A 15,273-nucleotide genomic window follows, 5' to 3' on the forward strand; every position below is an offset into this window, starting at 1 on the left:
TTGTTGGAACTTGGAAACCCAACCAAGAATGACACTTGACCAAGAGATATCCTGGTTTTGGTGCTACTATGAGCGTCCTATATGGTGATGCCATATGTGGTCAAGGGTCTACTGCTGCATTCAGTAGTGCTTAAATTTGCAGTCTCACAATGTCTTTGGTAATCAATAAATAATTTCTTTCTCTCCTGCTTCAACTCTCTAAGGACAAAGTGCACAAATGTAAACGGAACAAAGGAACAAAAAAATCATGAAGGGACTGGAACTGGTCATCAAAGGAAAAAAAATAGAAAGCATCACCAGGACAAATGTGTTTGTGTGTGCACACGCAAAATGAGTTGTGAGTAGTACAGATGGACAGGATAAGCTGCTTATTAGCGACTGCATAAACTATTTCTAGAGATGGAAAAACTGATTTTTATAACTGGTTTTGCAACCGCCCCTAAGTAAGCGATTGTAGAAATGTAGTGCACATGAAATAGATTCCTATTGGAGAACCCCGCAACCCTTGCCAAGCCCACTTCTCTGCCGCCACCGCCGCCGGCTGCCTCCTCGGCACCGCCCCCCTCTCCCTCCCCTTCCCATCCTCCGGCACCCACCTCCCCCTCGCCTCCCCCTCCATCCCACTCACGACCGCTTGACCAACCATGCGCGGTGTGCCCCTGCCTCGTCGCCAACCCCACCACCAACGGAGCTGGTGCTAGCTGCCGCCCCCACCTCCCCTCCCTCCCCCCGCACACCCACTCCTCCGTGGTGCGGCCTTGAGGCCCCGAAGCCGGTGCCTGCGGAGGCGGTGGGCTGATGCCGCGCCAAGCAGGCTGCTCGTCACTAGAGCCGGGGATGGCCCCGTCGGCCACAAGGTCCTAGGCCCGCATGCCGTCAGTGATATAGGTCGGTGCATGGAGCACTACTTGCGTCACGCCTCCAGCTGTTATCGATCTGCTCAGATCCGCGCTGTCCGGGCACAAGTCCGGGCCTTCAGGACCCATGGCCTCTCGGAGGCCACTGCGGCACCGTCGGCCACCCCTAGCTCATCCTCCCTCTCACAGGACGTGGTACCGTTCTACCTAGGTTGCTGCTCGGGAGGGCGCACGAAGCACCATCGGTGGGCGGACGATGACGGCGATGAGTCCGACGATGACCACCCCTCAACCTACCTGGAAGCCGCCCGACGAAGCCGGTCGTCGTATCCCCTGCTCGCATCCAGATTTGTTCAATCGTGGTTCTGGGACAAAGCGGAGCGGAGGCTGGATGACAGGGACCCGCGTGAAGGCAGAGGAAGCGCAGCCATTAGCGTCCCCACCTGGTGTTGCCCGCTAACGCCTCGGCCCCTGCGGACGGGTCTTCGCCCCCAACGCCCATGCGTGGAGGGAGATCCTCCCTCGAAAGGAGATGCGGCCTGCTACCGCACACCTGGAGCCTTGTCGTGGCCCAAAGCAACTATCGCACACCCGAAAGATCCCCACAGAGCATCATGACAGATGTTTCAACTGTCTTTCCTACTCGCACCGAGTAGCGACTTGTCGGCTGCCAAGGCGCTGCGTGCGCTGCCACGGCTTCCGCCACCTCGCTAGGGATTGCAAGCGATCTAGGTTTGCTATGATGACAACGATGAGGGGTGGTGACCTGCCACGACACTCTGCTCGAGGCAACAACCCAGTAGCCTCATAGCACGTGCCCCACGGCGGTCCACCGAGATCGGATGGGCTTCGTAGGGTGCCGTGGGGGTGCCGCTACCTCTACTGCTACACACTGCTTCCACGAGCCAGATCCGCTCATGTTGGAGTTGTGCGTGAGTGCGGGACCTTCTGCGTGGGTCGACCCAATGCTGGAGGAGCTCGCTACCTTGCTCGTCGTGACCCGGCCAGCAGGAGCACCAGTGCTTGGGTGCCCTCCGGTGACCACCTCTCAAGAAGTTGAAGCATCATTAGGGACACTCGTTCTCCTGTGAAGGCTACCCAGTGGACGACGAACTCACCTCCATTGTTGCCTGTGCAAGGGCAGCCACAAGTCATGCCACCATGGGGGACAACCCAGCATCGTGGATGCCATGGTGCACCCAAAAAGCTCCAGCACCATCGTCAACACTGTTGGGCCTGCCATCCATGACGGTTGGGGGACCGACCCACCAATGCGCAAACATCGATCCCCCTGGCACGGACACGGCCACCCCTCCCCTGCCCATGAGCCCAGCACCGGCCAACGTCGAGGAAACCACCCTGGAATACGCGACGTTTGTGGCTACGACGGACAGCGTCAACCACACTATCACCTTAGACAACTTCGGCCGACAGACGCCTCAAGCGCTTCACTAACAGAGCGAATCATAAAGAGGAAGCAACCGCCACTCCTGGAGCTGCCCAGAGATGATACGGCCCACGGCGAACGTGCACCAACCCCGCTCTCCATGCGAAGCAAACGGATAGCGGCACAAAGCATATCTCATATCCCAGCATCAAGCGAGATGAGTACCTTGTCATGAAGCGTCTGGGACAAACCAGCGGGAGGCTGTCTCCGCCGACATCGGCCGAGAAGGCGTACGAAAAAATATTCAGCGGTGATCCCGCTCATACGTAGGCGCTCAGCGGACGGCGAGGTGGGCACGCGCAAGCAGTGTCGCCGCTCGGCAGCCTGGGCATAGGCCTCCCAGCTAGCGTCACAAATTTGGGTTGATCACAATCCAATTTAACAGCCTAGCTTATAATACACTAGGGAGGATCCGAGCATCCATGTATAACGTTTTTAACCCCAAATGGCATCACTAAGGCGTGTTGTATCAAACATTTTCTCTACCTTAATACTAAGACGCGCAAACCTTTTGTGTGACCGAGAAAAAAATATAGTGCACCTTGCAAATCCTAGCTTTAATATTTTTGGTGCCTATAGCAACCCACGTGACAGAAGATCTCAATCGAGAAAGTGCATAAGAGAGGATGGGGTGTGGAGAGGCATTGGCTATGTTTTATGAAAAAATACTCGACCTGTATGGGTAAGCCACTCCGAGCATTGCTGTAAGAGAGAAGATCTTCTCACACAGGTCGAGAAAATCTCTGAACCCCTGCCCCACCCTGACACAGGGGCATCATGTTCATGTGAGAACAAGGCTGGGCCTTGTAACCTGTGCTTTGGCCGTGGGACAGACGATAGGATTTTTTTAACCTTAGCCTAAAATTTGCTCCCACGGAGAGTCAAACTCAGGCCTTGAGGAGTGCCGCCGAGGTCACCTAACCAGGGCATGTTTGCTTGTCTTATGAGCCGTACTGTTTCAGCGAAGGAACATTATTTTTCTCTCACAACAAATCAGCGAACAGTACTTTTAGCCATGGCTTTTCAGCGAAGAACTCAGTTCAGCTAGGCACCCTTTGGCTATGCTTTATGGAAAATGTGCTCTCACATTTGTGTTAAATATGTTTTGCTTTGACATCATTGTCATGTAAAATTAATGCTTATGTATATCAATGTCATTCGAAACATGTTGCAAAGATTAGGTGGATTGTAACGTTTGGTGATCTTAAACATTCTGTTTTCTCCTGAACTTTTCTGGCTCCTGTGACCACACACGGGCAAAAACCTAGTTCAGTTAGAACTAGTATAGATATATAATTTAAAAAAAAACTAAAATAATATTTTTTGAAAACTTAGATATATAATTTCGATCAATTATAGTTACTAAGCATCTTCAAACTTATATTTTCTCATATTCGTGCTCGTGCATGAATACCGAGTTGATAGATTAGTCAGTGTACGCCAATTATACTGGGATGATGCGAGTCTTGGACTGATGGAGCAACAACCCCTTGCCCAGGTGCTGCATGTCATCTCGGCAAACCTTGCTCTTCAACGCGCTGAAAAAAGAACCCAGCAGCCGAGGCCCTCTTAGAATCATGGAGCTCCTTGTTGTTCCAACTTCCAAGTAACATAGACTGCGGCTTTTTTTTTTTTACCACCCTGAATTTTGCAAAGCTTGTACGCAAAAACCAGGCTGGCAACTTGCCAACTGTAGTTTTCTTGTAAAAAGAAGTGGAGAAAGGTACTAGTAGTATCTAGTTAAAGAATTCAATTTGCTTTGTAACACTAGCAAAATTTGGGGAAAGAGGAGGAGGGGGCGCACACTGCTATTTTTTCTTCTTTCTCCATTTTAGATTTTGTTAGGATGCAAATGTATCCACCTCACATCTATGTGTGTGTTGGAGTAAAACTTGGTTAGAGTTAATCTCAGTTCATGTATGTTGGAGTGGGTTGGTATGAAATTTAACTTACTCTAACACATGTGGATTGAGATGTATACATGTGTATCCAAACAAGCTCTAACGGGGCTAGATTCGCTCGTCAGTCACGACTCACGCTCGTTTAACACGTGATTTCTCCAGTGATTCGTTGTAATTTCTCCTCCAAACAGTATGATTGGGACAGATAGTATTTGGCACGGTCGAATTGAACGTTGATGATTGGGGGATAATTTAATCCTTCTTTTTGTGAAAGGCACGAACAGATGTCTTTTGCACCGAAGAAAACCTGTGATGGGCGCTGCTACCCTGTGTTGACGTATTAGGCTATGTCAGAAAATACCGTTCGCTGATTTGTTATGAGAGAAAAACATTATATCATAAATGATAAGTTCAAGCGAACAGGGCCGTGATGTGTGGTCAGATTATTATATTTTTCTTAAGACATGGACTAACTAAACCAGGATGCATATGTTCGAAAGACTGATACTGGCGATATGAATGTTGCAGCCTATTGTTGCCCCAGATGTGCTAGAACATGTCAATTCCCTGTTTCTACTGTTGCTAGGCTGAGACTGAGAGCGATACACACAACAGTTACTACTTACTATTAAATATAATATTACCCCCTTGTTTCGATCGCAATCATGCGAAACCCCTAATAATTACATACTACTACTACTACATTCCTTTCCTTTTTTTTTCTTTTCTTCTTTTTTTTTTTTGGGGATTACGGAGTACTACATAAGCCTAGCTATATAGAGTTCGTCTTGCGGAACTATGTACAACAGTTTCGGCAAGAACGAACACGGTTTCTACTAGCATATAAGGTAAAAAAAAACAATAGCCGAGCACTGTCGACCATCGCCTCATCCATCTCTTCTCATCTGAACTACGAGGACGCCTTGGACCTCTGAAACCTCGTCATCTGACTCGGACACGCCTAGACAGACGACCTCCAGATCCGTCCCTTGAACGAGATGACGATGATGGAGACGTCGTCATGGTAGTGCCTCCTCTCGCCGCGCGGGATGGCCAGCAGCCGGCGCGTCTCCATGCCTGCAACGCAACAAAATGAGAACGAGAAACCAGTCTGATCGTGCTGCCCTGTACGTAGAGGGTAGAGTGCGTGCTCATGGATGGTTGAGTTACTCACCGGCCTTCCTCGCGGCGCGGTGCACGAGCTCCCCGACGAGGTGGTGCGCGGGGTCGCCGTCGGGCTTCGCGGCGGTGAAGGCCTCCACCTGGTCCACCACCTCCTTGTTGGTGAAGAACTCGTACAGCCCGTCGGAGGACAGCACCAGGAACTTGTCCTGCGAGCCAACGATGCGGTGGTGGCACAGCGACGGCGTGCAGGTCACGTACGGGTCCGTGCCGACGTAGTTGATCTTGAAGGCTTCCAGAAGCCTGCTGTTCCACTTGGGCTGCCAGTGCCAGAGATAAAAAAATTACTAACGAACATCGACAGAATCGTCAGGTTTGCAGATTGACATTTGAAGCCAATTTTGACGCTTTGGGACCACGAGACACGGAATTCCTACAGTCCTACTCCACCAATCCACTATTGAACGACCACTAATCAGCCATGATTTGGAGCGTAGGGCCTACAACTACATGGTTGGTTACTCGCAGTCGCATAGTCCTAGACTGTCACAGCACAATGCACAGAGCATGTTAAACGCTGCAGTATATATGCAGAACAAACTGCAGAGGCCTGACCGACAATAGAAATATACTTGAGCATGCGCACTGAAAACGAAATACTAGTAGAACCGAAGTTACCTGCTTCAGGTAGGCGACCCCAAACGCTCTAGTGACGTTGATCTTCCCCTTGACCCGGCCATTGACTATGGCGTTCCGATCATTCAGATGTTGACCTTTGATCCTCATCACCTCCTGCACCATCCTCAATAGTCATAATTGAAGTTATAAATAGGAGAGGAGAGGAGACGAGTAGAGGAGGGAAAGATGGCGTACCTCCTGGACCGCAGTGCTGTGCTCTGCGGTGAGCTGCACGGCCTGCAGGCCGTCTATGTCGTGCGCCTCCAGCTCGCGCATCATCTCGTCCTTGAACTGCTGCAGGTCCTGCGACGCCTTGCCGAGGACGTTCTTCAGGTCGAGCTCCGGCCTCCGCGCCAGCACGGCGCGGCTGTCCCCGACGTTCATGACGTAAACGTCCTTGCCCTTCATCACGATGACGAGCACGCAGGAGCCCATCAGCCCCAGCTCCGGGCTATCGGCCGCGCGTTCCTCCGCCGCCGCGAAGAACGCCTCCTCCGTCTTCTCCAGTGCCCGCGCCAGCGCCCTCAGGACGTCGCGATGCACTGGCGTAGTGACGTTGTTGCCTGGCATGGGCACTTCCGTCCGCCTGCGCTTAGCCTCCGCGCTGTCACCGTCGGCCCCAGCAAGACAGAGGCGTTCGGCATTGCCTGCAGCCGCTTCTTGCTGAACGCACCTGGCGCCGTCGCCTGCTTGGATGTCGTCCCAGAGCACGCCTTTGAGCTCGTTGTGGACGGCGACGTAGAGGTTGGCGAAGAGGTAATCGGTCGCGTCGGGCCCATTGAAACCGTCGTAGATTCCGACGAACACCCAACCGTGCTCCTCGGACACCGCGACGTGGAACCGGTCCTCGCCGGCCATGCCCTGAGCCCACTCCACATTATCGTTCGGCGGTGAGCGGTAGTCCCCATCGCTGAAGGAGACCTTTATCGGCTCAGCAGGATGTTCCTGTGGCCCGCGGCCATAGCGCGGCGACCCGAGCTGGAGTTTGGATGCGGTCCTCACGAAGAACCGTAGCAGAGATCGCTCGTCACGGAGACGGGAGCGCGCGGCGCGGCGCTCAGCGATGAGCTGAGAAACACTCGGTTGGACCCCCACGGCCACGGCCGAGGAGGCGGCCGAGGGGCGGTCAAGTGGACCCGACAAGAATGGTGAGTCTGAGGTGGTGGACGCGGAGCCTGACGTCTCGGAGAACCGGCCAGACGTGAACTGGACCGGCCCTGACATGGAGAGCGGAGGCGGCGCCGCTTGGAGTGGAACGGCGGTGAAGGACCGCGAGCTCTCGAACATGCACGCGCTCGACAGCGGCCACGTCATTTCATTATAAAGACGGAACGAAGGCATGGACGCCGACGTCACTTGATTGGCGCTGATGGCGGCGCCAGACAGAGAGAAGAGCGACGACTCCGACGACATCGCGGCAGCCGTCGTGGGCTGGTCGAAGGCGGCGCCTGATGGCACGTAGGTGAAGGAGTGACCCTGGCTGTCGCTCGGGAGCGGGTCCGACACGATGGCGGCGGCGTACGGGTCGCCGGAGAAGCATGGGTTCTTGGTGATGCCATTGCCCATTTTGTTTTCTTGGGATTTGGATTTTGGGGATCGGTGGAGTGGAGGGGACTGATGAGATGACCTGGGAAAGCGAGGGTAGAGGAGAAGATGATTTGTTTATGGGAGTTGACTATAGTTGGAGTCGAGTGTATGTGACGAGGGGCAGGCCCACCTTCAAGTGAATGGTGGCGCTCTTGCTTGGGGGTACCCAAAGCTAAAACACCATGGTTTCTCTACATGCTCTTCCCAATTCTCATGAAAGGGCTTGTATGCTAACGCGGGCGATGAGGCTTTGGTTCCAACGACACTATCTAATTCTCATGGAAGGGCTTGGAGGCTACCGAAGGCGTTGAGGCTTCAGTTCCCACAACACTGTCCAATTCTTGTGGAATGGCTTTCTAAGGCACTGAAAGCTCTAGGATGAATCAAAGAGGCTTCGGTTCTCGCTTTATATAGGCCCAAGCCGAGGGGGGAGGGTGAAGAGCGGCGAAGCAACGAGCACACTCAACAAATCTTTGCGGTTGGATTCATTGAGAAAATTAATGATTGCATATCTTGAAGATACGATGATGATCGGTGCACGCATGTCTAGGCGCCGACTGCAGACATGCCGGTTTAACATTTAGGAACTTATAGTACACGACAGAGTGGGATGGTAAATAGGTTACAAGTTGAGCGGTGCGCATTCTCATGGATGGTTAACGTGAGATATGCAATTACACTATAATTTTATAGGTGTCATCTTTATAAAGTATAGTATAGCTTAATATGTTACATACATTGCATAGAATTTACAACGAGCAATGTATCGACCTATGTGTTATAGTTAGTTGCGCCAATGTTAGTAAGGTTATGTACAACACATCCCTTAATACAACATCATGCTTGATATGTCGAGTATCCCTTTTTGTCTTAGAAAATGAGGTGCCATCTTGCGCTCAAATACTAACAACTAACCCACATTTTTATGTCAAGGCATTATTATTTTTGTTAAAAAAATTAGCAATTGGTGAGAGCAAGGGTTTTACACTCTAATAACATCAAGTAACAGGTTTTCTATAATTAACACTTACCACTAATATGGCTATCATTAAGATGAGGGGGTTACATTTGCGTGACTGTTACCTAAACTTTCTACGCATGTAGCCATAGCTTGAAGTATTAGCATTTAGGTTTATTATTTAGGTCCCAAACATCTAGAATTGTTATCATTCGATTTTAATCTTTATTTCTAAACCTCACTAATAACAACCCAAAACTAGAGCTAGGTTCAATCTAAGCAATTCTTATTGGGCTCATACTTGGTGCAAAATATGTTTATCTGTCCTTGTTAGTGCTATCTTACCTACTTGAACCCTGTTTTGAACTTTCACGATTTTCATTGCCATAGATTCTCATTTTGTTAATACATGTGAATAACGTATGATTCGCACTATTAGTGTAGGTGTATCCAAAGAACAGATATGTTAAATTTAAATTCATTAATACATGTGAATAACATATAATTCACACTATTAGTGTAGTCGTATCCAAAGAACAGATATGCTAAATTTATTAATACATGTGAATAATGTATAATTCACACTATTAGTGTAGTCGTATCCAAAGAACAGATATGTTAAATTTATTAATACATATGAATAACGTATAATGCACACTATTAGTGTAGTTGTATCCAAAGAACAGATGTGTTAAATTTATTACAACACAAGATTGAAGCATATCTTGGGGATACGATGATGAGCGTCACACTAATATCTTGGTGTAGGCACGACGATTCAACTCTTAGGAACCTAGTACACGGCAACGTTTGGCGGTTAGGACCATAACTCATATGTTAAATCAGTAGGAGATATGCCATCTGGCCAACAAACATGCAAATTGTGAGAGCAAGGGTTTTACACTCTAATAACATCAAGTAGCATGTTTTCTACAATTAACGGTTACCACTAATATAGCTATCGCTAAGATGAGGGAGTTACATTTGTGTGACTGTTACCTCAACTCTCTATGCATGTAGCCATCGCTTGAAGTATTAGCATTTAGGTTTTATTTAGGTCTCAAGCATCTAGAATTGCTATCATTCGATTTTAATCTTTATTTCTAAACCCAATATAACAACCCAAAAATAGAGATGGCTTCAATCTAAGCAATTCTTGTTGGGCTCATACTTGGTGCAAAATATTGGTTTATCTGTTCTTGTTAGTGTTACCTTACCTACTTGAACTCGGTTTTGAGCTTTCATGATTTCCACGGCCATAGATTCTCATTTTGTTAATACATGTGAATAATGTATAATTCACACTATTAGTGTAGGCGTATCCAAAGAACATATATGTTAAATTTAAATTTATTAACACATGTGAATAACGTATAATTCACACTATTAGTGTAGTCGTATCCAAAGAATAGATATGTTAAATTTATCAATACATGTGAATAACGTATAATTCACACTATTAGTGTAGTCGTATCCAAAGAACGGATGTGTTAAATTTATTATGCCACAAGATTGAAGCATATCTTGGGGATATGATGATGAGAGGCACACTTATATCTAGGTGCAGGCACGACGATTCTACTCTTAAGATCTTAGTAGACGACAAAGTTTGGCGGTTAGGACGATAACTCATAAGTTCGATCGGTAGGATATGCCATCTGGCCAACGCCCTACATGAAAATTTCGAGAGCAAGGGTTTTACACTCTAATAACATCAAGTAACATGTTTTCTATAATTAACGGTTACCACTAATATGGCTATCAAGATGAGGGAGTTACATTTGTGTGACTGTTACCTAAACTCTCTATGCGTGTAGCCATAGCTTGAAGTAGTACTATTTAGGTTTATTATTTAGGTCTTAAGCATCTAGAATTGCTATCATTCGGTTTTAATCTTTATTTCTAATCGTCGTCACCAACCCAAAACTAGAGATGACTTCAGTCTAAGCAATTCTTGTTGGGCTCATACTTGGTGGAAAATATTGGTTTTCTGTTCTTGTTAGTGTTATATTACCTACTTGAACCTGGTTTTGAACTTTCACGATTTTGACTATTATAGATTCTCATTTTGTTAATACATATGGTATAATTCACACTATTAGTGTAGTCGTATCCAAAGAACAAATAAGTTAAATTTATTATGACACAAGATTGAAGTATATACTGGGGATGTGATGACGAGCGGCACAGTTATATCTAGGTGCAGGCACGACGATTCAACTCTTAGGAACTTGTACACGACAAAATTTGGTGGTTAGGACGATAACTCATATGTTCGATCGGTAGGAGATATGCCATCTGGCCAACCTACATGCAATTGGTGAGAGCAAGGGTTTTACACTCTAATAACATCAAGTAACATGTATTCTATAATTAATGGTTACCACTAATATGGCTATCCCTAAGATGAGGGGCTTACATTTGCATGACTATTACCTAAACTCTGTGCATGTAGCCATAGCTTGAAGTAATAATTTAGGTTTATTATTTAGGTCTTAAGTGTCTAGAATTGCTATCATTCGGTTTTAATCTTTATTTCTAAACCCCACTAACAAGCCAAAACTAGACCTAGCTTCAGTCTACGCAATATTCTTGTTGGGCCCATACTTGGTGGAAAATATTGGTTTTTTTGTTCTTGTTAGTGTTATCTTACCTACTTGAACCCGGTTTTGACCTTTCACGATTTTGATTGTTATAGATTATCATTTTGTTAATACATGTGAATAACGTAAAATTCACACTATCAGTGTAATCGTATCCAAAAAATGGATATGTTAAATTTATTATCACACAAGATTGAAGCATATCTTGGGGATATGATGATGAGCGGCACACTTATATCTAGGTGCAGGCACGACGATTCAAATCTTAGGAACTTAGTACACGACAAAGCTTGGTAGTTAGGTCGATAACTCATATGCTCAATCAGTAGTAGATATGCCATCCGGCCAACCTACATTTACTGGTGTCATAATTATTACATTACATGTTATAATTTGTAGCGTTTAAATGTAATGTTGATCAATACATTATTCTGTATGTGTTGCTTGCAACAAGGTGGGTGAGATAAGATATGATGGTTCAGTGGCTTTAATTTATATCCTGATATGCTCATAGGTACTCTAGCAGTAATAGTGCTCGGGTTTTAGTTAACTACTACTACTTAAATTTGACGGTGCTATTGAGGCTTGCTTTGGCCATATTGCACACAAAGTGAAATTGGCAAGTAAAAGTTCCCATAAATTTAAAGATTCTTCTCATATGAATGTTGCATGGCACACATATGGAATTGCACTCAATTCTCTCAATGTAGAATTTTCACGAGGAAGAAGTAATGAGCCCACTCAACAAATCTTTATGTTTTGATTTTTGAGAGGTATTAAATTTGTATATCTTGAAGATATATGTAACGACCCGAACTCACTACACCCTAGACAGTCATATCCGGCTATCTAGGAAGTCATCTTTCGAATCACCCGAATCCTGTTTAACAAATTACACTAGCCAGACAAGATGCAGAAGCGTCTAACGCGAGCCCAGATAGCCATGGTCAGGCTTACAACCAAAGTAATGAAGGAAAAGGACCCAAACAAATTAAGAGTTCATTCTATTGATATCATCGACAACAATTCAACCCGAGGGACTACCTAGGAGCAAAGCATTGGCCACCAATGACCAACCACATAATGACTTAATCAATTCGGTAAAGGCAGAGACTACCAGATAGTCCGCCAGCTTACCGGACCGTCCGATAGAGCACAGAACAGCAGCAGAGAATGAGAAATGAGTTGTTTGCCACTTAAGTGAGTGGGACCCACATGTCAGCATGAAAAAGGAATGGATATCTCTCAGCTGAAGCCTCACTCTCTCACTCATCCTCTCATTTGCAACACTCACTCTCTCTCTCTAACTCACTCAAGAGCAATCAAGAACCCTAGAAGCTAGAGAGGGGAAAGATTGGAGAAGGGATTGAAGAAGATAAAGGAGAGGAATGGGGAAAGCATCAGCATCAGCCCATGGACACCCTCCACCCCTCAACCCCTTCATGGTAAGCTTAGGAATAATCATGTACATCCCTTGGATAATCCTTTGATCCATCTCTTTGGTATGATGCAAGAGAAAGCACATGTGAAGCCAAGCCAAGTTCGAATGAAGAATGTATGAGTGAAAGAAGCTTGGATCCTCAACCTTTTGCTATGGAATCTCTCAGATCTCATAGCTAAGGTTCTACCCCAATCTCATGGTTTATCCTTGAGTCCTTGTATCTCTAAATTTGATCCTAAGAGCCCTAGCCACACTTAGCAAAACCAGCTCTAACCCTAGCTACCTTAAGCCTAGTGAACTACCTAAGCTATCCTAGGAATACCATGCACATGCATAGATCACAGTTGAGCACATCTAGAATTGAATCCCAAGACCACCCAAGAGCATAGGTTCTATCGCCCGACAGATGGAACGTCCGTCACTAGGACGGAGTATCCGCCAATACCGAGCCTAGCCACCAATAGCCTGAATTCCACCCTAACCAGCACAGCAGAGTGTTCGTCACCCACGATAGAGCGTCCGGTGAATTATAGGGAACATCAACCCAGCAGCCCGAGAGAACCCATTTTCCACCGGTGTGTCCATCAACTGACCGGACTATCCGTGTTTCCCACATAGTATCCGACAGCCTGAGTAGAGCCAACCTAGAGACAATCCACCTCAGCACTTGGCACAATAGAGTGTCCGTCAGCTAGGACAGAGTGTCTGACAACATACAAAGAGTGTGAGACTGTTCATCCTTCTTACCCAAGGAGTTAACAGCACTAGGTTAAGCACGGTTTCCATAAGGGAACTAGTAGAACCATAGGTAGAAGCCTCTATCACGAGCTCTAAGTTGAGATATGTTCCTAAGTCCTCCTCGGATGACCTCAACCTCAATCCTTGTTCTCTTTCAAGAGCCGAGTAGCATAAGGAACGTGTGAGAGTTGTCGTCTACAACTTCGACTTCATTCGAACGACAAAACCTAGGCAGGCACCCCACTATTATAAACCCTACTTTGGATACTTATCAAGTTGCATTATGAGTTATGTATTACATGTCGTCTTGGATAATGATCACTCTTATACTACACCTAGAGTAGCGTAATAATCTGTAGAAGCCTCTCATCTAAACCATGGGAATGGAAACGCTTAATGCTTATTGCTTAGTTGCTTGGGCAACGGTAGAAGTTGAGCATGAGAAGGGAACTCATACTCACGCGCGTAGGATGTTACACCTGGATAATTAACTACTAAAACCAATGAGAGTACAAATTGACTTACCTAACTAATTTGGCTAAGGACTAGTATCTCTAATATGGTAATCTTGATGATAATCTTGCTCATGCGAGGGGTAGGTCATCATGAGCGGGGGATCTTAGATGACATAGCTCTTGGAGCAGTAAGGACCGTGTATTGGGATATGTAAATTCGAGTAACCACCCGTATAGACCACATGTCATGGATGGGGTCAACAAGCCAAGTAACTAGTTGTGACTAGTTTATCCGTGAAACTGGCAAGAGGGTTGGCGTCGGTTGGGAATGCCTAGGACATTGACCGGGCAACCACTCGAACCTTTCATTGGACACTCTGGCCAGATTAGGGAAAAGTTGGATATCATGAGGAAACCCTTATTCCAAGGATCCGGAATATGGAGGTTAGTCCCGTATTTCCATGTGGATACAGTTGTACAACTCTACCGAGTCTTGAAAGCCTAGAGTCCTTCCGGACGGAACTATTTGGTTATTCTTTCTTTCTGTACCCATGGTAGCATGAACAATGGACTATGAGCACTTTGTTATAATGATGAACACCTTTACTTCTATGTTGAGCATAGCATGTCATAATCTTAATGAACATCATTGCTTTTCGCACTTATACAAATGCCCGATAACTACCCTATGCATCCACCAAATATCATATGTTGGAATTAAGCCCTACGAGTACACAATGTACTCACGGTGCTGCCGTTAAATTATTTTGTAGGTGTTGTTGCCCGGTGGGTGTGAAGTAGCGTTCTGTTCACTACTACATAGTTGACCTTGGATTGGGCGAATCCAAGATGAGCTACCAGTTAACTCCGATAAGAATCTGAGCGAGTTATCAAAGAGACGAGCCTAGAAGGGATAATAATGATTATATACATATGTGAATCATGTAATTTCTTATAAGCATAATAATCTTGTTATTTGGGCATGATGTTGGAAGTTACATGTGTTGGTTTGCCACATGGGGTGTTCCGTGTCACTCAACCATTAAAAAGATCCTAAAGCTATCACGGTGTGTTCCGGTCATGGCAATATGCCTTGATGAGCGGTGCACTTATGCTGAGGCACGAGCCCTCAGATACATTATTTAAGTGTTAGGAACTTAGTATACGACAAAGTGTTATGGATGACAAGCTACAAGTTGAGCGGTAGGTATTTTTGTAGATGATTAATATAAGATATGCAATTACACCTACCTACATCTATAGGTGTCATCATTATATAGCATATGTATCAACCTATGAGGAATCTCACAAGTAATAAGAAAATGTAAATTGTGTAGATACCACATTATATGTAAATCGTGCAAATACCACATCATACTTGATGTGTGAAGTGCCCCTCCTCGTGTTAGAAAATGAGGCACTACATTGTGCACTAGTACTATCAAGTAACCATCTTTTGTATGACCATGTGTTATTGCTTTTGTTG

The 15,273-nt window shown here is 46.2% G+C and overlaps 1 protein-coding gene across 1 annotated transcript; it reads right to left on the minus strand.

Moving 5' to 3' along the window:
- Positions 1–5,166: 5,166 nt before the first annotated feature.
- Positions 5,167–7,571, minus strand: LOC136540176 (probable protein phosphatase 2C 31). Its single transcript, XM_066532182.1, has 4 exons — positions 6,201–7,571; positions 6,006–6,119; positions 5,380–5,647; positions 5,167–5,282 (listed from the first exon to the last, which is right to left on the minus strand). Exons 1-4 carry the CDS (start codon positions 7,569–7,571, stop codon positions 5,167–5,169), a joined length of 1,869 nt encoding a protein of 622 aa, XP_066388279.1.
- Between the last annotated feature and the right edge of the window lie 7,702 nt (positions 7,572–15,273).

The sequence above is a fragment of the Miscanthus floridulus genome, chromosome 2 (assembly GCF_019320115.1).
Source record: "Miscanthus floridulus cultivar M001 chromosome 2, ASM1932011v1, whole genome shotgun sequence".
NCBI classification, from domain to species: domain Eukaryota; kingdom Viridiplantae; phylum Streptophyta; class Magnoliopsida; order Poales; family Poaceae; genus Miscanthus; species Miscanthus floridulus.

What these genes read in the sequence shown, in the direction of transcription:
- LOC136540176 (XM_066532182.1), bottom strand. Translation starts at nt 7,571, where the DNA reads ATGGGCAATGGCATCACCAAGAACCCATGCTTCTCCGGCGACCCGTAC. An exon ending in ACAGCACTGCGGTCCAGGAG is followed by an intron (nt 6,120 to 6,200) that starts GTACGCCATCTT and finishes AGGATGGTGCAG; the next exon opens with GAGGTGATGAGGATCAAAGG. An exon ending in CCGCGCCGCGAGGAAGGCCG is followed by an intron (nt 5,283 to 5,379) that starts GTGAGTAACTCA and finishes GTTGCGTTGCAG; the next exon opens with GCATGGAGACGCGCCGGCTG.